Source organism: Paralichthys olivaceus, chromosome 7 (assembly GCF_024713975.1).
Source record: "Paralichthys olivaceus isolate ysfri-2021 chromosome 7, ASM2471397v2, whole genome shotgun sequence".
NCBI classification, from domain to species: domain Eukaryota; kingdom Metazoa; phylum Chordata; class Actinopteri; order Pleuronectiformes; family Paralichthyidae; genus Paralichthys; species Paralichthys olivaceus.
In genome coordinates, this window is record NC_091099.1 from 18,893,966 (window position 1) to 18,917,098 (window position 23,133).

Below are 23,133 nucleotides of genomic sequence, written 5' to 3' on the forward strand. Positions count from 1 at the left end.
TCATAGGACGTCTGTGGTGCGCTGAGGAACAGAGAGAATGAGACGCAGCTCATCACACACTAGACTTTTATACAGCGCAGCCACCCATTTATAACTGCCATAGACTTGCGGGCTCCCCTGTATGCCTGTGGTGTCCCAATATCAAGTCCTTGGTGATGATTCTAGACTGGCTAGACTGGTGGTGGAGACATATGGGTCTGATTAGACGATCATTTAACCTCTCTCTGTCACCATGCCCAGAAGTCAGGAGACTGATTGAATTTGCAGAGGGCCTAAGTTGGTACAAAATGTTTATAATACAGTCTAGCAATTATTTCTCCGCTCCTTGCCAATTCTGGTAGACATGAAGCGTGGGTGTATGAGCATGTGTGGTTTGTTTATACCCAGCTCCTTTGCACAGTTCATTATCACTGTGGCTGTCATCTGTGGCACTGTTACAAAAGCTTTAATTGATTAACTTTGAGGGGAAAATGCCTCATTTTCTTTGGTGCAGCTGTGAAGTTTAATAACGACAGAGAGAAATGAGCTCAGTTGGAGGCCGAGAGGGACAAGTAATACAGCTGTGCAGATATCAGCGAGGATTAAAATTTAAGGATTAATGCAACAGCACAGAGGCAGGTTCTCATTTCACTTATCATCGCCCTGAAGTCAAGTCAAGACAAGTCAGTTTTATTTATATAGCACATCTAATTTCACGGGAGCCAAAGGGCTTTACAATGCTGCTAAATGAAGCTAACACAAGTATTAGATAAAAGACAAGATATACAATTTTGTAAATATTGTATTATTGTAAAAGACATTAGATAAGTGACCACATAGGTTAAGTAAAAAAATGGCAGGCATCCACAGAATCAGAAGAAAGACACATTGAGTAAATCAATGTGAATTTTTTTATTAGATTTTTAATTATCCATAGTTGGACTGGCTAGATGATGCAGAGAGGGAGACTGTTCCAGAGTTTTCGGTGCAGCAGCAGAGAAAGCCTGATCTCCTCTAGTTACCTTTAAGTTGCAACAAACCTAAAATGTAGCAGTGAATAACCTTATTTGCTGACACTGTAGTGAATGTTTTACCCCCCTCTCTTTCTTTCCCCCCCAACTGAGATATCCAAAGGTTTTCAGAGCTAAAAGTCCAGACATAGCCACAACAGATTTTTAAAATACCTGAAAACCAGCTCCAGATGTTGAGTAATCAGTACAATCATTAATCACAGACTGAAAAAATCTACGCTGCAAAGGATGGGGAGAGAATCTGCATGTGTAGCCTGAAGACTCTTGCGAAGACTACAGTAGGCTATGGAATAACAGTGAGGCTACAGCTCCCTCAGTAGTATCACAAATCTTAATTACTATCAATCTATATGACATCTCCCTACTAATTCCACAAATGCCTGTCTTTCTGTCTTCATGTGGAACATTTATGAACATATATGTTCATCTTATTGACTTCGCACTTGGCATGTGTATTCTTACACACGATATGTTTAATATTAATATAAAATGCATAAACAGATGACCAGCACTGTGTAGCAGTCAGTGGGAACAGGACAGTGTGGTTTCAGTCTGTGGACAGAGTTGATCAAGACCTCTAAAATAGCCAACATAATTCAAACCTATATAAAAGCCACATGTAAACAGTTGAAAATTCAGTTTAATTTTATGAAAAACATTGACTATCAAATCTTTACTGCAGATAAACCAGGTAGAATGAACACAAAGTTTTCAAACGTCTCTCTGCACCAAAGACTGTTTATTAAAAGCTCTGCACACAAACAATAAAAAGTAACAGTATATTGTAGAACTGTTTGAAGAGGACTCACAAAGCGCCAGAACATTGTGACAGGACAAGTAAATAGTTCATTCCAAACAGGCAGCTTTAGAGCAAGAGCTAAACTAGTTCATAGTATTACTCTTTAGCAATTTATCTTCAAAGTAAAAGCACAACATTTGTTTTGTTGCTGTAATGGAGCTGAATTATAGAGCTTTATTTTGAAAAGTAGTGAATTTGGCTTTGAAGATGTTGCCTGCAACACACCTGAAAAACATTAATCAATCATTCAAACTTATACACAAGAACAGTACTGCTTCATTTAATGAAACACAGCTTTACAAATCTTCTCTGCAGATCAACCAGGTAGGATAAACACAAAAATGTTGTAACTTCATTCTGCACCATAGACTGTTTATAAAAAGCTCTGCGCACACCACAGAGGAGGAATCACTAATGACAAGGACTCATTGTCAAGAAGTTTCAGAGCATGAACACAGACCAAGCAAACAGACCTGTTTAGAATGAGCACTAAAGTATATGGATACTTTAGTGCCCATACTTCTGTAGATGCATTCTTGTTAGAATATATTAAAATATTACACTACAATCTCCCTTCTAATATTCAATCCCAGTAGATACGCATGTACAAACATCTTTTTTATATTGTAATAATCTGTAAATGATGTCACGGTTAATGTTTCCTTGCTTCAGGGAAGGAAACAGCAGGTTTGATTAGTCGCTGTGTGCATGTGGCCCCGTGCAGCCCGCCCCTCACCGTGCCATCATTAGACGCTCATTCCTCCAGTCACGCTGCAACTGCGCCTCTCTGCTCCATCACATCACATCCACCTCTCGCACTGTGCAGTCTGTGTTTCCTGAAACAGCGCTGCCGCCGAACCTCACATCATCCTGCAGAGAAAACACATCAGACACACCAGGAAGCTGAAAGCGCTGGGATCTGCTTCACTTCACTTCACAGCAGCATAGAGCAGAATCTCTCCTCATTCAATGGGTCCGCGTATTGTGCTGCTCTGCTCCATGTTTGGACTCCTGCTTGGCCAAGGTAAGTTACCTTTGTGCAAGATAGATCACTACTACATGACTTTTACTCATACTACGCTGAACCAAGCCGAACAATGGCGCTGTTGGAAGATACTGAGTATGTGTGGTATGTTAAAAAGCGTGTTTACAGTGAGAATCAAAGTGATACCAGACAAAGAGTAAGAGGTGATGGATTTGTCACAGGGCTAGTTGGGACATGTGATGAAAGCACACTTTAAAGTTGGCTGCATCAAAGTGTTGCAGGTCTGGACTGAAATGAAGTCTGGTTTCCTGTGATTTCATTAAATATGTTTCAAATCACTTCCAGTGTTTTCCCTTGTAGGTTACAGTGAGTGTAGCCCATAGCAGCTACAAACTTATATGTAACATGAAAATATAATAACAACCAGCATCCAAATCAGAACTGGCTTTATTGAGTAGGTGCACACATACTGGGGATTTGACTCCTGTTTTATATTACTTCAGTGTACTTACATAGAAATACACATACACATACAACAACAAAAGAAACAGAAGAAATAAGTTAAAGAATGATGAAAAAAACCTGTCATGTAAAGTGGTTGATGGTCCAGACAATAGCATGTAAAAAGAAAAGTATGTGAATATGCAGCATATGGAAACAATTGAAAAGTAAACCATCATCTACTCTCTTTTTCATTCATTACATTGATGCAGGAGCCGAAAATTAAACTTGACTCACAAAGTGATGAAAGAAAAGATGTCACATCAAATGGAGGAGTGTTAAAAATGCAGATTCACATAAGTCTCAAGTGAGAGTTCTCACCGCCCTGGTTTCTGTACTTCCTGCCCTGCAGGCCAAAGGCCAAGTACCTTGGTATGCTGTGATGCAGTGTCAGAACAACCGCCGTCTCACCAGGACACGGTGGTCTAGACAGACAGGTGTGATTTATACTTGAGTGCCCATAGCAGGGTCACCAAGGCGTATAAGATGAGGCATATCCAAAATGCTCATGGTCCCCCTGGTCACACATGGGGCAGTTTTCACAGTCAGTGGGGCCACCTTTTTCCAAGCTGCCTTCATTATGGGGGGGCGGGTGTGCGTCAAAGGTCAGTTTGAAGTAAACTTCAGTCTGCTGTCAGCTTGACCAGTTACATAACCAGAGCCCTGAGAGATACTTGTGTATGTATATCATATAAAGACCTGATCTAGATAGATAGATAGATACCTCCTTTGTAAAACAGCCTTTTTATGTCGCTGAAAAACCTCCGAATAAAAGCCTTGAGTGCAGCCTATGAGAGATGCACTTCTGTAGTGACGACTGGCCAACTCCTCTATATGGGTGGAGCTTCACCACTGGGCTCATTAAGCCTTGTTTACATGAGGCGTCTAGACGCAGGCAGGCAATGTGCTGCTCTGCCAAGACAGAATGTCCCTTCACAAACCAGCACCGCCATCCAAGATGGAAATCAGCCGTCTCCAGACAGACAATGCATCAGCAGAGACAGAGAACTGTGGCAAGCTGCATCTAGACTGCAGAAGCAGCTGCGCCTGGTTTGCCTCTTTTGATAAAACAGCACCATGCAGCTTAGAAGCACTTCTGGTCTTTGAATTTAGGTTTGCAAAGCAGCAGACAGTGGTGGCGTTGGAATGACCCTGCAATGCTTAGTTGTTTAGAGTCAGTTATCAGCAGAGACCTACTATGGGGAGAAATCCCCAAAACACATCGCAGGGAGCAGTTTAACGTGCATGACAAACTGTTCCTGTCATTTAAAATATGTTAGTGTGCCCCAGCAGAGAAATTCTCCAGAATTAGTTATTTTGTGGAATCTGGCAAGTGGCTCCCTGGATGCTTTTCCAGTTTTAATACAAAAAGGGTGTTTTTGCAAAATGGTACCAGTTGCTGATAATGGTAAAAAAAATAACAACAAAAGAATAAAGTTGTGAGAACTACTCTGAGAGTATAAGACATTTAACACCTTTAATGGCAGGTACTGCAAGTTTTATTATTTGCTTTATGCAAACAAAATACTTTGTGATAGTCTCTTTGGTGTTACCTTACAGGTTTTTAACATTCACAGACAGAGAGAGGGAGACTCGGAGATGGCCTACTTGGTAAACCCATGTGAAAAGCTTTTAAAATGTCATCTCATTTCATCCAGCTGTTATACAAGGTTTATTGGCCAGAGGATTCTGGGATGTGCCAGACTTCCAGAAGTCAGTAGTGAGTCAGCTAATGTGGCTGCCGAGTAATAAATCCTCTGTCCGCACTCAATCCGTTCTGCCAGGTTAATCATCCTTTGTGTAGTAGCTTTGATTTCCAGTAGCCTAACTCACTTTCATAAGAGAGAAACCCACCTATTAATTTTAATAAATACATAGTTGTTGTTATATTGCACCCACACTTCAGGGCTGCACACCTGGGTGTACAGAAACCTGAAAACTACTATGAGAAACAGGGTTTTATTACACTGCTAACTCTGTGTTGAGCATAAAGCTGTTTGTGATGACTATTCCTGATTCTTCTTCTCTTTGAATTAAATGGCCAAAATACAATTCCTACCTGCCCCTATGGGACAATAAGCAAGTCTGTAAAGCTGCGGACTGCTCTCCCAGACACTTGTCCTCCCTACCTAATCTAACTGTCTCAAGTCCATGACGCCAGACGTGTCACAACAGATGCTGCGTCTCAACCAGATGGATTTATTCAGAGCATTTCACAATCACTTTCCTAATAATTCAAAACATTCAGTCAGAAACCAGCAGCATCTCATATTCTATTACAGTGGATCAACAAAATTTATTTCACAGCGGGTTTGTTTTCTCTTTTTTTCTTCTCTCGGAGGACTTATTGTTAATAAAAATTTGGCAAACTTCTGCTGGGTTTAGCCGAAGGTAAGAAAAATAGTTAAGCATCTGATTTGCCAAAGCTATTTCACGTTTGGCAGATTACACAAACCACAGGCAAATGAACGCACTTGATGTGATTGTGTCAGCTGATTGTTTACAGAGTTGAGTAATTCCACGCTCTCTAATCCACATGAATAAACAGCCAGATCACCACAGAGTTGGTTTGGCCCCAGTTTAAAAAAAAAAATCCTCATTTGCGTGTGCAACAACATATCCATCACTGTCCTTGGCACAAGAAAGGTCTTTTGGCAGTTAAAATTGCCAAACAGATTCATCTTTCAGAAAACAAAATGTAACTTGCCTTTTAGGACTCTTTTGTTTGGGATAGATATACAAATACCGTCATTGTTATGTACTTAATTACTGAAATTCAGTGTGTCAATCAGTAGGATTTATTTTTGCCAAAAGAAATGTGTGAGGTAAAGACATTAGGCAATGCTTATGACTGTGCCATTTGATATACTTATCTATCATGGGCAGTTTAAAGGGTATGAAACCATACTCACCCCCCTCATGTGTCCAGGCAGGTGTGCCTGCATGTCTCCTGCAGTCTTTATAGGCGTCCCATCACCTTGACAAATGAGATATGAAAATGTCCCAAAGTGAATGTGTTCTTTTTAATCTCTGCAGGAGCAGAGCAGATCTCGATAGAGGACTGCTGTAAGGATGGACAGAAGCGAGGCAATGATAACGAAGACTGTGCATCCCTCCCTCTCATCTCTGCTTCAAACACATGCAGGTAAGCGGGTGCTGTGTCCCAATTCTGGATCTGCCTCCTCCATGTAGGACTCAGTCTACATGGCTCACAAAGGCTGGGATTGGTGTCACCAGCTCGTTCTGCCCTTTGTGCTGTTGCATGTGTACTATTAGCTGTTTGGTTGAGTCAAAGTGTGATACTCAAGCATCGGACATCTTTTCAATTACCTCTTTTGAAAAATGGTTTGTCAAACGAATCCTTGGATAATTTGGGCCAGAAATGATCCACCTGTGTGAGCCTTTGTTCCTCAAGGATGAAAAGACACATTAGTTGCCTGCATTTGTAAGGAGCCGTCTAAATGGAACAGCCTCTTTGCACCGCTGTGACACAATCGGTCTTCAAATGCAGATTGAAGGATGCAGCCCCTTAATTGAGACACATCTTATGTGCTACTTTGCTTTCTCTGATCAGAAATCTGTACATCACAAGGCTGAGGGCGCTTTAGTAGAAGACTTTCCTGGGACTTAGTTCAGATTTATAAGTCATTAACTGCTTCACTCTGTCCCAATCTTACATTTTCTATCTGCACCACAGAAGCTCCTGCAATATTGTCCCAAAACGATTTTGTCTGTTGCATGGTTGATAAAGTCTGTTGGCTCTTAATACCAGATTGTTTTACCTCACTCCCGTAAATCTCCAGGCACATTATTCACTTCGCGTTAGAGCGGGAAACACTAATAGTGATGGGATAATAACAGGCCTGCTGGTAACCCTAGAAGGTGTGCTGCCACAGGTTCAGGGCCCATAATCCAGAGGGGTCTGCTGCTGTGAACGCTGATGGCAAACACATTTACCTTAGCCACCCTTAGTGATCCCAAATTTGTCTAAATTATAGTTAGAGGGGGAGCAGAGGAAAAGGGCAGAGGTTTGTGGGGGGAGCAGGGTGAATTTGGGGAGTGGAAAAGGTTGAGGAGGGGATGGGGGGTCAAAAGAGGGGTTGTTTCAAAACCCAGGAAATACCTCAGAGGTGAAACATGACAGAGAGAGGATGGAGAGAGGCAATAACAGGAAATCGGAATGACTTCTTCAGACACCAAAGGGGGGAAAAGAAATTACGCAAGAAAAGAGAGAAGAGAAAAAGAAAAACAGGAGCGTGTCTGTGCCCTTAAAAGGTTCGGCAGAGGAGGTGTGCGCATTGACTGAATTTGAGGTCCACAGCGGTTTATGTGGGAAGAGATTTCTGGTAAGAGTTGATAAAAGAGACTTGTTGGAAATGAGAGAGGAGATGTGAGGGGGTGGGATTCTTTTAATGCTCCCAGTAAAGTTTCAGTGAGACAGATTCAAGCCAGAAAGAAAGAAACACCCACACTCCTAACTGATGGGCCCGCACCGACAGAGAGCAAATGGATAACATGATGGAGTCTGATGTCACCAAAATACAAATGAACTGATGTTTTTGACAACACTGCTTTCATGTAAAAGGACGGAGTCTCTTACAGATCATTGATTTGACATGTAGTATTCATTGATCGCTATAGAGATATACAGTTTGGATCTCTTTGCAGTGAGCTCAGACGTCAAGGATTAGTGAATGACCAACTGCTCTCCACTCTGACAGGACAGGTTGTCCTAAGGATGGATGAATAGGATTGTAGGTAGGCAGGCAGGTTATTAGGTCGATGCACTTTATTGATCCCAAAATGGGAAATCCCTGTTTTACAACAGCAAGGTATCATGTACATAAAACACTATACAAAATATTAAAATCTAACAAATATGCAAGATTGCAAGGGAGTGTTTCTGTTTTGTAATACCATTAAGGGAATACTGCCCAAAGTCCCACCATGAGTAAGAAATGGTGGAGGTGGACAGATGTTAATCCTGGAAATGTTAGTTTAACTCTGGTGAAACAACGCAACAAAGGCCTCGGGGAGAGCTGCCCAACCCAGATTAATCCCAGTGATGTCAGTGTTGCAAAACAAAAATAAAATTCCACTGAATCCGCACGGGACTTTCACATCCCTCTTATCCATGAAGAGGTTTTTACTATGACAACTTTGAGATTCCCCATCAGGCTCCCCCAGGCTCATTTTAATGGGCTGCACTGAAAGGCACTGTTGTGTTTCACTGCATGAGGAGTGGAAGTCAAACTGAAATGAATGATAAAAAAACAGAGCAGTAAAGATGGTTATGAAATTGATTGACTGATTCATACTTTATTGTCAATTGTTATTGTCAATAATTAAGACACATACATTTGACATCAAATTACATCCACAAAATACTGAATCTTCCACTTGGGACCTGGGATTAAGTTCCATTTTAATTTGAAGATCGACTGGTGCATAAAACAGTGCTTTGATTCATATTCACTGCACAAAACATTGTAGTCAGAAAAAATGTGATAAAATGTGATTGTGGCAGGCTGAGTCATGTAGTTTCTCAAGGGTTTGGCATGCGCAGTGTTTGTGCAGATTTCATTTGGTGGAGTAGTTTTGACTTTCAAGTTGTGGTGAATCACTTACAAATAAAAAGTGTTTTCAACAATGAAGTGATTTGATTTATTTAAAGCTGGGTTGATTCAAACAGTTAACCTGGCATTATCTGATTAGTTCTCATTTGAGCCCAGTGCAAGATAAGGTCAAAAACGCTGACTCTCTGGAAAGTGAAGCCAATGCGGAAGAGCCTGAAATATGTATTCTCTTGAATGCCCAGCAGAGGTCGACACTACTGGTTGTAAAATGATGTCAGTTCTATAGAAGTCTATGAAAAAATCATCCTATTTCTCAGTCGAAGGAGTTTGTGGTCTGAGTTGCTAGTTTCAAGTCTTCTTCAACGCAACATGATGTTTATTTTGGAAATTATGATTCCATTTTGAGTAAATTTGACGATAAAGCACAGTCTAATTGAGGCATGAATACCGTGTGATTTACAGGTAGTAGTGTCCAATGGGTGCAGGTCGTATGTGAGTGTGTACACAAGCTTTAGGTCAGTCCCGCCCCCTGCTGCTCTACCTGTAATTACTTCTGGATTAAAAAATAACAAGATGGCTCTGGTCAAAACACCAAATTTCAATTTATCACTCTACTTTTCAATCTACATACACAACTTCTATTGTTATTTCAGAAACATTTTTCATCACTTCCAGTTATTAATTGTCACTCCCACCTGTGGGGGCCACGTTTCTTAAATGATAAATACCTTTTTTGAGTTGTGAATGAAGAATGTAAGACTGAGGAAACAAGGCTCTGTCATGATAATACAACTGTCGTCACCATATTGTTTTAAATGGATTAAATAACATCATAATTTATCACTCAAGTTTTCATTTGACATCTATTTTACTGCTTCATTTGTCTTTTCACACACATTTATGTTATTATTTGTGTTTTTTCATACTGAATTGACGGAGATTGAGAATAAATGCACCATCTGTGTTTTGTGTTACTTTCTTCTTGCTGACAGGATAGTGCAGGAGCAGTGCTGTGTGGCAGTGCTCGAGGACAACATGTGCACCACTGGTATCAATGTGGCCAAAGACCAAGGAACCTGTGACTCTTTATTCAGCAGCACCTGCGAGACCAAGACGACAAAGGTCTGTTTGTACCTTGATGTGCATGTCCAAATGCAAAGGTCTGTTGTGTGTGTCTTTCTAACATTAAACACTGTAAACAGAGTAAGATGGAATAAAAATGCTGTGTGGAGCAAAAAACCCTCCTCCACTCAATCAATGCACACTCCTCGGCTGGACAGCTAGACTGGAGGCAAATGATTGATGAGAGTGATGATCTAAATGTGTTTGTGTGTGCACGTATGTGTGTGTCTGTGTGTGCGTGTGTGCCAGGAGCAGGATGAGGCATGTCACTCCACGGCAGAATGGAGCTTGTTGCTGTCTTATATATTCACACTCTTGAATCTTCCCCAGGCACACAAAGCACTTTTTTGGCCTTTCTCTGCTTTTATCCCTTTTTCAAATACTCCCCTCTGTGTGCCTCTTTATTTTCACAACACACAGCACATCAACACATCTTGGAGATTAATGTGGAGAGGCGATGAGGCAAGTGGGTGCGTTTTCTTGACAGGATGAGGTAATTGTCAGCAGGGGCAGCTTGTCTTCACTTGATCGTCTGTAAAGTGCAGATAATGGCTCATGAACGAGCTTAGGTAAGGAGAGTATAACAAAAGGTTTATAGATAAGAAGGAGACAGTTCCCACAACGTATTGTATAATTATAATTAAACATTTCAGGGAATTTACCTAGTTTGCTCCCATGTCAAGAGTTAAATTAGTTAAAGTTGAAAGAAGGTTGATGCAGCTCACCTTTCTGTGCGATACCTATGGAACTGAAGATGGTTAGCTTAGCTTAGTTTAGCTGAGGCTTTAGACTGGAAGCAGAGAGAATCAGCAAGTCTGTTCAGAACTTAAAAAATGGGTAAAAGTGGACAAAATACAACTTGTTTTTACTGGACATGGATTTTAAAAAAGACATCACAATGCAAGCCAACAAATATTCAGACACCTAACCTTAATACCTTCAATGTCTCATTATGGGATGTCACGTGACACCAGAAGTATTGGTTAGAGTACCGATGAGGCGTTTTAGGAGCTCCCTTTACTGTGGACTTTGGGCTTTTAAACTTTTTACATACACAGAAAACTTATATATCACACTAGAGAAAAGAAAAGAGAAAGATTAAAAAAGCAAAAACATTTAAAACAACAACCTGTGCACAAACAAGAGTAACACTGAGCCTTACATATGCTAGTGAGCAGATTTAGTCACTCTTGCTTCCTTTCTATATGCTATGCTAGTTGTATCCAGGTTTGTGCTTGGTATGTAGGATTTAACAGAGATTGCGTGGTTGCAATCTGTTAACTCTCATTAAAAACATGCATAAACCTATAAACCTAGTATTGACCTATTTAATGGTTATTTAATGGTTTTCAAGTTTGGTGAATCTGTGCGCAAGATTTTTGGCCACTTGGGGGCAGTGTAAACACTTAACATCACCTCTATGTTGGTATGGTCACCTTGTTAGCAAACATTTCCCTATTTACACAGGAGTGAGGCTGGGGAACCAAACCATTGACCTGATAGATGCAAAAACTCTGTAGAAGGGGAATCAGCAGAGTCAGGTGGTTCCTCCCTAAAGTCAACACCTTTGAGTTGCATTATGAAAATATTCATTATAGATTTTAAATTCTAGGGTTTTTTGCACACCTTTAGATGTATTTTATGGATTACATCTAGTACTCTAAACTTGACAAGTCCTGATTCAGTAAACTATGCTAATCTGGGGACTCAATCTTTTTGTGGCATGTGTTCAGTCTTGCAATCACTGCAATTACAACACACTCACACCACAGACTGTCAGATTTCACTTAATAAACTCTCATTGCCCAAAGTGAAACTACACTCAACACCCATTCTCCACACTCTGCACTGCACACCCCCCCCTCTCTTTCCTGACATTATAAATATATGTAATGATTGACTGAGCTTCCCTCAGCCAGAGGGGACGACCATCATCTCATTACTGTTTGCCTGTCCGTCTTTGTTAGTGACTTTCTGCCGATCTCGCCTGTTGGTCTGTCCGTCCACCTGTCCACCTGCCTAGAGCCTGTCAGGTGTCATATCAGTCAGCTTGAGTCCACATTCATTAATCTAAAAGTCTACCCGTTTACCTACAGTATTTGACCAAAATCTCATCCTACAACATTTTTTTCCCATTCTACATTTTTGCTTTCACTTCGTCTCCTGCTACATCATCTTGGATTAAATGTTTTATTTCTGTTCTTGTAAATTACCTATCTGTGCTCCCATGCCGTCTAAAACAGCATGGATTATAACAGTTTCTCTTTTCTGTAGATGTGCTGTGGCTGTTGTCTTCTGGGGAAGACGACCCAGGAGCAGGGCCTACTGTGTGATTCCAGCCTGTCTGTGGGCTACCAGTGCAGCCTGGTGTCTCGGGCCTGCTGCAATGAGGGAACCCCAGATAACCAGACAACACCAACAGCACAAACAAAGTGTGGGTGAAAAATAAACTATCGTACAGTAGACAACTTTTTGTTTGAATGAAGCAGATTATGTGGCCTTGATATAAAAACAGAATCCAGTAAGAGAAGGTCTGTGCATCACCACATTCACTTTCTCAAAATATTGGAGGATGTATGAGATGGAGAAATCAGAGCGCCACTTGACTTGTCAGACAAAAGCCCACACTGTCCCCTGGTGGCTGTATATGGTCATTGGAGATCCATGTACTTCTGTAATACTTTGAGAGCCGTCATTGGGCGAGAGGCGAGGTAAACCCTGTAAAGGTCGTCAGAGCATCCAAGGACGAACGCACCAGTCACACACAGACTCACACCCTTGGAAAATTCAGAGTCTCCTATTCACCTATAATCCCTAGAACACATACATCTGCATGTGTTTGGACTGTGATTGATTTTAGGCAGGATTTCAATTTGATGCTGTTCAATTTATTAATTAGCATCTCAACAGGAACATTTGGCTCCGTGACTACGTTTTACATTATAAGCGAGTCAGTTATTGTCCATTCAAAAATAAGTCCCCTGATTATTAATTTTGAAAATTGGCATTATTTGCAACTTTTGGATGTATAAAGTTATGATTTCGAGCTCTATTGATAAAAAGGTGTTAAGATGTGAACGTATGTATGACCATGCTTTATCTTTCTGTCACACAGCATCAAACAAGGATGCAACCACTGAAAATGGAGATAATTCAGTATTAACTGACCAGTGTGATGGTACAGTATAATAAACCAAAAGGCTATATAAGCTTTCACAATTACTCTAACTGGCTTAACCTTGAAAATACTGTAATCAGTTATGAGCCTGTTTGTGTTGCTTGTTCAGGGAAATGTGCTCATCTCTGTGTCGGTAACAACACCTGTGCCTGCTTGAAAGGCTACAAACTCAAACCAGATGGGAAGAGCTGTGAGGGTAAGACTCTTCTAATTTAGTTGAATATTTCAATAGCCAGACTGCTCCGAGGAGATTTTGATTTGCGTGATCAGGAAATTAGGTGGAGCACAGTTAACATTGTTTATAGACTATATTTGTAATATATCACGTACTCCTCTTCTCTCAGATATAAACGAGTGTCTTCTGGGAGCCAGTAACTGTCGGGGAGGACAGCGATGCATCAACACAGAGGGCTCATTCCGGTGCCAGAGAGAGGTCAGCTGTGGAACTGGCTACGAACTCACTGACAACAACAACTGCAAGGGTCAGTTTAATGTATTTATATACATCTAGCCTTCATTTAACTTGGTATAAGAGAGACCAAGCAAAGATAGCACTGACCATTTCAAGGTTACGCAATAAAAATTTAAAGCATAAATCAGACATTGACTCAGGAAAATGAAGAATGTTAAAAACACAGCAGTTTAGGAAAAGTATTTGCACACTTTAGAGACACTAATCATAGCTTCAGAGAAATTCATTAGATTCTGGAGGTTGTTTCATGAACAGGGTTTGAAAGTAGGAGAAAGATTCTCTAGTTTTGAATCAATCCTGTGACGTGGTGGAGAAGCAGAACATGGATAATATGCATGAGTTGTGTGTTTGCAGGTTTTTCTCATTGCTTATTCAATAATGATTCTGCTCTGATGTCATCGTCCAGATATTGATGAGTGCGAGGCTGGTATCCATAACTGTGGCAAGGAGTTTGAGTGCCAAAACACCCAGGGGTCGTTCCGTTGTGTTCCCACGGTCAAGTGTGGGGTTGGCTACATCCAGGATGCCCTGGGCCACTGCATTGGTAAAAATCTGCACCATAACAAATCACAGTGTAGAGGTGTCCCATCTAGAGCTTTGGAGACATATCTGAATTTCATTATTATAACTAGACACTACCATTTAAATTCATTACATCCAAATTTCACACACTCATCAATTTCACAGATTGTTACCATCAACATCCATGAATTATTCTGCCAAATCTTTTATGGATTCTTTTTTGGGATACCCCTCCAAATTTTCATGGAAATAGGTTGAGTAGTTTTTGTGTAATTCTGCTAACAAACCACCAAAGCAGACGAAAACATAACTTCCATGACGGAGGTGATAATTCTTTGTGGAGTTTAACTTCTCATACATGACACTGGTCTATCAGAGCATCGCCTGTTCATAATTCAACATGATAAATAATAATAATATTGTAAATAATCTGTGTTTTCAGATATCAATGAATGTGTTAGCCACACCGGTCCATGCCAAAGAGGACAGGTCTGTATCAACACAGGCGGCTCCTACATCTGCCAGAGGAACTCTGTGAACTGTGGTCGAGGGTACCACCTTAACGAAGAGGGCACACGCTGTGTTGGTACGACTTAGCAACTTGCCATCCCTAGATAGAAAGCATCATAGTTACCTTCCTGAGGTGCACATCATGCATGTATTCTCTGTTGCTTATTGTACGTTCCTGTCTGCAGACATAGATGAGTGTAAGGACCCTGAGAAGGTCTGTGTAGGTCATGGTTGTATCAACCTGGTGGGATCGTACCGCTGTGACTGTGAGAGTGGCTACATCTTCAACAGCATCAGCCGCACATGCGAGGGTAAGAAAGTAGTGATGTCTGATGGTTTTACATTTTGGAAGTAGCTCAATCCAAAGTACATTCTGCATGCAAGTGAAACATCCATCCATCCATCCGTACAACTTATCCCTCAAGGGTCGGGGGGCTGCAGCCAGTTGTCAGTCAAACACTGTTTACCAATTCTGTGTAACTGGTTAGAATCTGTATAACACATTTTCTTTATATTAGAGCACATTTTGACTTGTAAAGGCAGAAAAACCACAGGTGCAAATCAAAAGTATCACAGAAACAATATATACATTGCACACATTGTATATGACCTCATCAGGCAGTAATAAAGTTTTTATATTATTACAATACATTTTATAATACCACCATGAAGTTATTAAAACTATATGACAACATATGATTGGTTAATCTAAATAAGCTGTATTTTATTGGTTACATTACTACACTTGAATTCATAACTCTAACTACCACAGCTGGTGATGACCTGGCCAAGAGCAAATGAAAGGCCAGGGTTTAAATACTCTGCAGGGTTTATTATAGATGGGAAGCAGGTGTGTGCTGAGGAGGAGGAGGTGGAGAGGCTTAACCAGGTAACGAGGCGGAAGGACTGGAGACTGATAAGCCATGAGCCACGCACACACACACAAAGAACATAGAGACATACGACGAAGGACAGACAGAGAAACAGGGAAATGGTAAAATAAATTCCCAAATATTCAGATACTCCCACCAAGTTTGGTTTGTTGTACACAAAAACACACACACACACACAAACAATGGCACCACTCCATTCAGTGCTAAATCAAACCATGCCACTATGTCAAAGCCAGAGCTCATCTAAATGGAATGCAGCCAGCCGTCATTAACATTATTAATTCTACCTGTGCTTTTCCTGTTTCGACAAGTCTTAAATGTCTTCCAGGAAAATGGTCTTTTTTTACCATTTTATTAACTGACTGTGGGGTGTTTCCACTTTGTGTTTCAGATATTAATGAATGCAGGCACTACCCAGGCCGCCTGTGTGCTCACAAGTGTGAGAATAGTCTGGGGTCCTACAAGTGCAGCTGCACGACAGGGTTCAAGCTCGCCGCTGACGGCAGGAATTGTGACGGTAAGTCATACTCAAATATGGATGATTGCAACAGCTCACATACAGTGTGTGCTGTGTATCCTGTACATATACTGTCATTAACTGCAATACTAGGAGCCCTGATTCAATCCTTCGTTAGTCCTTTTGGCTGCAACAACAGTTCACATATCTTCATGCTTCCTGCAGTGGCAACAATGTCAGTGATACGAACACTTGCATCATGATCTTCACGGTCCACTGACCTTTATCATATGAAGACAGACACTCACTGTCTGTCTTTAGAAATGCTGTTTATTTATAAGTGTTAATGGACACAGTGTTCTACCAAATGTAGTAAATGAGGTGGATGTGGGGGTCAGCATGTAGGTGGTGGATTCTTTGCCCCTGTTCACATTTTGTAGTGTCAAATAACATCCAATGGCTCCTGGAGTGTTGGCGAATAAAAGATACATAACAACCAAAACATCTTCCAAATGGATTCACCTGTCTGTGGTGTGGTAATTGTGCATGATATCAAGTTCTTCACATTAAAATGAGTCTCCTGGAATTGTATGCATAGTACAAGGCTGTTTCTTAGCCCGCTTTGCAAATTAACCATGTGCAGGAGTCAACCCTGTGTGGTTACCTGTTAACCCACAAGAAAGTCTACTGTACTGTTTTCAACAAACACCTTTGAGGCCGTTACCCTTGGAACAACCCATCTTGTATCCTCCGCCATCTGTTCAGTGCAAGCCCATTCTCAGGAACCAGCTCACATCCAGACTAAGTGTATACATGCAACAGTTGACTCTGTACATATTCATAAGGACAGAAATAGTTCATATTGCTCTGTAACTTTTCTCTAGATCTGAATGAATGTGAGAGCAACCCATGCAGTCAAGAATGTGCCAACGTGTATGGCTCGTACCAGTGTTACTGTCGCCGTGGATACCAGCTCAGTGACATCGATGGCGTAACTTGTGAAGGTAAAGTGGAAGCATTTTAACAGGCACCTAGTTGAATAACATTCTGGAAGTGGAGCAGGTTTTGAAGGGAAGGGGAAGGATGGGTGGAGAAATCACAAACAGCCTGATGGGTTGAACCTCAATTAACTAGTTAACTTCATTTAAGGATGTATTGTTTTCTCTGGTATAACTTGTATTTATTTGTTTCTTGAACCTTTCTAGACATTGATGAGTGCGCTCTGCCCACTGGAGGTCATATCTGCTCCTATCGGTGTCACAACACACCCGGCAGCTTCCACTGTTCCTGTCCCGTCACTGGCTACACCCTGGCACTCAATGGACGCAGCTGTCAGGGTGAGCTGTCTTCAATGTAACGCTAGATGTGATGGCTGCAGTCTGCCTGTCTCTCATGTTTATGAGTCTTTCCAAATAACATGTTGGTGTTTATCTCTCTCAGATATTGACGAATGCGCGGTGGGATCTCACACATGCGCGGAGAACCAGAGCTGCTTTAATGTGCAGGGAGGATTCAGATGCTTGTCCTTCGAGTGTCCAAACAACTACCGGCGCTCTGGAGAAACGTGAGTTAACTTGCATTTTGTCTCTGTTGCACAGGACACACATTCATTCAGTGAATGTACACAACTTTGAATTTATCGTTTGTCTGGGGAATTAATGTGCGTGATTTAAAGGAATAGAATTAATAAACACACTCACAGAGCAAGATCCATGTCTGTATGGTCACCATGGTAACAGCTCTGAGTATAGGGATAATTAAACCAATATCAGGCTGTTCACACATATGTTTGGGTCAAGGCTCTGCATGTCATGCTGGAATGAGTTCAGAAGAGAGTATTGGCTGTAGCATGATTTGTTGTTTTAGAATGATGCATATGGATATCTATCCATCCTCCATTTTGGCTCAGATTCAGTAGAGGCTGAGGATACCCAGCCTTGTTTGGAGGCACCAGTGATAGAGCGTCTTGCATGATCCCACAGAGGGCACCATGACTAGCCCGTAGGCTGCTGAGACTGATGTTCCCTCCACTGCATGCCATGCACGGCAAATGAAACTTACACCCGATCTCTCTTTCTCTCTTTCTCCCTGTGCCTGTTTTGTTGTGTCTCGTCCTGCCCCTGCCTCCCCCCCACCCCCTTTTCTTTTTGCAGTCGATGTGAACGCTTGCTTTGCAATGAGTCTGTCGAGTGCCTGGCCATGCCGTTGAGAATAACGTACTACTACCTCACGTTCCCCACCAACATTCCTGTCTTCACCAACATCTTCCGCATGGGCCCCTCTCCCACTTTGCCTGGCGACGACATCCAGATTGCTATCACTGCTGGCAACGAGGACAGTTACTTCAAGACGGAGCAGGTGCCCACCGGCGGCGTAATGTCGGTGGCGAAGCTCATCAATAAGCCACAGGACTTTGATCTGTCCCTGGAGCTGAGGCTACGCCGTAACGGCATGTTCAGCATGTACCTGGCTAAAGTGCTGGTGTTTGTTACCCAGGAGGAGCCCAGAGTACCTTACAACCCCTTACTTGAGTAGACATGAGTGTTAAACCGGGATACACCAGCTACTACACTCTTTAAAAAGATGTGTCATTTTTAAATGGATTGTCTCATGGAAAATGAACAATGGTGTATTGATAGCATAGCACAGTGATGCAGTCTAGACTGTATTGTAACATATAATTGATTACAGACATTTACTGTATGCAGTTAAATATAAAACATGATTTCCAATCAGTGATAAGTAAAAACCTCTATAATCAAACATCATTTGATTCTCTCATTCATGGATTAATTCCATTTCAATCAGACAATTATTGCAGCAGCAGAACATAGCGTTTGGCATCAAGGCTCCGACCTCATCATTCACCATATATGATGACATAGATATAATGGATAAGCAAATAGGGGGCTGAATCGACAGGCAGTGATACTGACACAGGGCAGCAGAGCCATTGAAAAGCAAAGGGAGAGATGGGAAATCTTTACATCTTAAATAGACCTTGAATTTGGGAGGGTGTGTCCGAGAGATTAAAAAAACAACATTCTCTTATGACAGCAGCTGGCTAACTTAGCTTAGCATGAAGACTGGAAACAATGAACTATATCCCCCTCCCAGCTCCTCTAGAGCTCTCTGAAGAACATATCTCATTTTATCTTTCCAAAAACCAAATGGTGAAACGAACATCTGTAATGTTCTTTGGATCTGTGGTTTGGGGTGTTTGTTTGTCTGACCATTTCTTAAATGTGTACAGTGACTTCTGTCCTCAAAGCTAATTTTTAGACAAAGAAAGTCTGAGCCCCCCCCCCCCCCCCCCCCCCCTTTTTTATGAATTGATCCCATATTAAACTTAAATTTTAGATGACACATCATTTTTAAGAGTGCTTATAAAATACAACAAATTCAGACAATCAGAAATAAGCATTTTTCCATTAGTGTAGTATTTTACATAATTAACTTTTTTAACACTAGACTTAGGGAGCCTTATTCAGTTGTAAAAAATGAAACCGAACTGAATGTATCTTCTGTAGGTAAGGCACCATGATGGCCGCTAGGTGGAGTTCTAGGGCAGGGTAACTTTTAAAATGGTAACGACCTAAGTCTGCCTACAACTGAGTGTAATCTGATGATGGTTGCATGATAAACTATGACGTCTGCAGTATTTTATGGTTTATGTGCTGGATGAACAGTTTTCTATTAAAATTGAAATTGAAATAACACATGTTCCAGTCAAATCCAGTCCTTGATAATGGTACATTCTGGGGTTTAATCAAATACAGCAAAGGCGATCAGCTGGAATGGGAAGCTACGGCATAGACGGAGGCCTGAAGACCGCCTTGCATAGTTTCATGTTACTATTATTCCAACAGCTTCAGTGTTGAGGATATTCAATGAGTCATGCAAATATCTAGTAATGCATGTATTTAAGGTTTTCGACTCTATTATCTAATTCAAAATAGCTGAAGAAAAATATATACACCAGCTCTTTTAATACGCATACTAATGTTACAACAACTGAATTTATAATGATAAAGTCATTAATAGGCTACTAATGTTTCCTTATTAAACATTTCCTGTATCGGTAATGTTTGTACATTAACACCAGCTAAGAAACAAAAAGTCAATTATCCCACCTTTTACTCAGTCTTCAGTTATTTACTATATGGGCTCAAATATCACTACTTGTAAAGTCCATTAGGTAATTCCACACCTCCAAATTTCAGTCAAAAGCCTTTTAACGGAGTGATACCACTTTCCAAACGCCACTTACCTTGCACCGCAAATATATCATTCTTTCTGTCAGTTATTTTTATGCACTTCTCTTTAGCTCTTATTACATTTTGGGCTTAATGGGAAATGCACAGATTTCCACTGCATACTGCGGGTGTAAACCCCAAAGCAGACTGATAATCCAAATGAAGGCTGAGTAAGTGACACACGATGGGATGCAGTGGCAAAGGAGCGAAATGTGCACCAGCAGGAGAGAGTATAAATAGTCTGACATGCTGTGAGGCTGCTGCCTGAGGGCTGTGGCTTATAATAACTGTAAATTCAGATGTCCTAGGTTCCTCCTGTCCTGAGCTGTCAGGCCAGTAAGGATGCACTTGGTCCCTAGTGGGGATATCCTTAAAATAAGAACATAGTGGCGCGCAGGAGGTTTTTTCCTCCCCTTTGACATTGAGTTATGGGGCTCTGGGCTCTGGCCGGTGGTCTGAACAATTTGTGGTGCGGCAACATCACCACGCACAGAATGAATGATGCCCTGCAGTGTTTTTGTTGGGGCGTTATCAATGTGCTGACTATAAATAATAATTACCAAAAAAAATAAAAGGCCGTATGCTTGACCAGAGGACTTTCATCCAAAAAGTCTGTTTTTCTTTCTGGTCTGAAAGTATTGGGGTTTTTCTCCTGGGCTGGGCCACGTGAGGCATGGGGAGATGAAGAAGACATGCACATGTGCATGCATGCATGCACCCATACACACACATGTACACAAGCATGTTTGCATGCACAATGGCATACGTGCACAAATGAACATAGACACAAACATACCGGCATCTTTTTGATGTAGATATATGCACACATTAATAAGCACATGGATCTGTAATTAGCTCCACTTGCTGCCCCTGCTTTGAAGTGCCCATCTGTGTGTAAGGGGGCAGTTCACCCTGGGTCATTATCTTCTCGTAAATCTACTCTGTACCTCAACAGAGCTTTCACCTCATCCTCTAGAGTCCTGCTCGAGTCTTTCTGCAGCTCGGGCCGCGGTATTATAAAATAGGAGAACATTTTGTGGGTTTGGCCTGGGCCAAAGCAAAACTTGGACCCACCCGCTAATTGCTAATTACAAGCCCCTACCCAGTGGTGGCTTGACTTTTTGTCAGGGGCTTCTCTCCTCGCTCTCCATGAAAGGAGCTGGGCCTGGGCTTTCAGCTGCAGCCTATAGGTCCCCTGAGGAGTGCCAGAGATCCACGGCCCATGACTCACAGTGTGGCTATATGGCTGCTATGCACATTTACTGTACTTATACATGGCAACTTGGCATTTTTCATAACCAAAAAGAAACATGCACTGATTTGTCTCCTTTGTAAAGACCAAGCTTGAATTGAAAATCTTGTATGTCGAAGTCAAAGGCTTTTAAATAGTTTCAAAAATTCTTCTCACAAGCACAAGTTCCTCGTTGTTTCAAAGACAAACCCTTGATTTATGAGGTTGTTAATGCCTTACAAACCTCTCTCAGAGTCTTATGCCGCAGACAGGTAGTGAATAGCGATACTTCAGGTGGCGTTAGCTGTAGGAGCCAGCAGAGGCCCTCCATTCCCTCCAACCTGTCACTGATTAGTCTGTGGAATAAACAAAGCCCTAAATAATAGGATGAGAGCTGCCCTGGGGAAAGGCTGGGGAGTTGTCTAGTCATGTTGCTCACAATTTAGGAGACTTTTAGAACACTCCCTTGCCCCATAAATCCTCCTCAAGAGATTATGTGATGTGAAGCCTGGGATGCTCAGCAAATCCAAATATTTTCCTGAGCAGGTTGTGGATCATTCTCTGTGAGTGCAGTAATTCATTCCCACACAGCTTGAAACAGTGCATCAATGGCAGCGTGAGTCTCCACAAGCTACGAAGTTTAGCTTTGGCACGAGCTTTGGCCATTATTTGTTGGTTTATTATTCTTCCAAACCACACACATTGTTTTTTGATGTCGACTGCTAAATCCAGTATCCATTCTGTCTTGTTGAGATATTGTTTGTGCAGTGACCGTTGGAGTTGGCCCCAAGAATTCTTGATTATGTAGCAGGCTGCTCCCAATAATGCCCTGTATATTGTGAGCTTTAGAAACCAAATGCAGTTGACTCTGAACTCTTTGTATGGACATTACCTAAAGGTCAGAAGCCATGTGTGTATTTGTGTTTTTCTATTTGTTGTTGTGTGTATGTTTGTTCTCCCCTTTAGGGCAGCAAAGCTTGAGCGCTGTATAAAGGCCTGTCAGCCCAATGATGATGCCTGTGTCCTGAACCCTATACACTCAGTGTCCCACACCTTCATCTCCTTGCCCACGTTCAGAGAGTTCACAAGGCCAGAGGGTAGGTACAGAAGATTTTCAAACGGTGATACAAAAGTCATGGTATGATCTAAACAGAAAGCAAAAGTGTAAAGCTGTCACAATAGACATCCATCCATCCAAACATTATCTATACTGCTTATCCTTTGAGTGTCGCAAGAGGGAGTTGGAGCTAATCCCAGTTGACATCGGGCAGGAGGCACACCCTGGACAGGTCGCCAGCACATAGATTACATTCATGCTTTATCAGTAAATGTTACAAAAACAACCATTTAAAAATGTTGATATACTTTTGTTCCCCCGTTCGTAGTTTGTAGAAAAGATTGATACTACCCTCATATTTTTGGGGTACGCTAATTATGAAACTTTGTCTCATGACCCAATATTTTGGGCTTCCTGTGTAGACAGCGGATATCCAGGCCAAAACGTCTTCCATTTGACAAACACTGTTTCATTTGACTTATTACATGAGATGCAAGGACGATGTGAGGCAAATGCTTCTCACCAAAAAACACAGAGATACATTTTGTAGGTGTTTCAGATGCA

The 23,133-nt window shown here is 41.5% G+C and overlaps 1 protein-coding gene across 2 annotated transcripts in view; it reads left to right on the top strand.

The window, feature by feature from the left end:
* Positions 1-2,481: 2,481 nt before the first annotated feature.
* fbln1 (fibulin 1) overlaps positions 2,482-23,133 on the top strand; it is a 32,907-nt gene continuing 12,255 nt past the window's right edge. The window contains exons 1-15 of one of the 2 annotated variants that reach the window (XM_020079363.2): positions 2,482-2,833; positions 6,332-6,440; positions 9,864-9,993; positions 12,268-12,427; positions 13,109-13,171; positions 13,281-13,367; positions 13,516-13,653; positions 14,050-14,187; positions 14,608-14,751; positions 14,861-14,986; positions 15,960-16,085; positions 16,910-17,029; positions 17,231-17,362; positions 17,466-17,589; positions 22,479-22,609. In XM_020079363.2, coding sequence (XP_019934922.1) covers positions 2,779-2,833; positions 6,332-6,440; positions 9,864-9,993; positions 12,268-12,427; positions 13,109-13,171; positions 13,281-13,367; positions 13,516-13,653; positions 14,050-14,187; positions 14,608-14,751; positions 14,861-14,986; positions 15,960-16,085; positions 16,910-17,029; positions 17,231-17,362; positions 17,466-17,589; positions 22,479-22,609 — 1,783 coding nt within the window. In that variant the 5' untranslated portion in view covers positions 2,482-2,778. Of the gene's footprint in view, positions 2,834-6,331; positions 6,441-9,863; positions 9,994-12,267; positions 12,428-13,108; positions 13,172-13,280; positions 13,368-13,515; positions 13,654-14,049; positions 14,188-14,607; positions 14,752-14,860; positions 14,987-15,959; positions 16,086-16,909; positions 17,030-17,230; positions 17,363-17,465; positions 17,590-18,178; positions 18,794-22,478; positions 22,610-23,133 lie in introns of those variants that run through there. The other variant, XM_020079364.2, reaches the window with a different exon arrangement.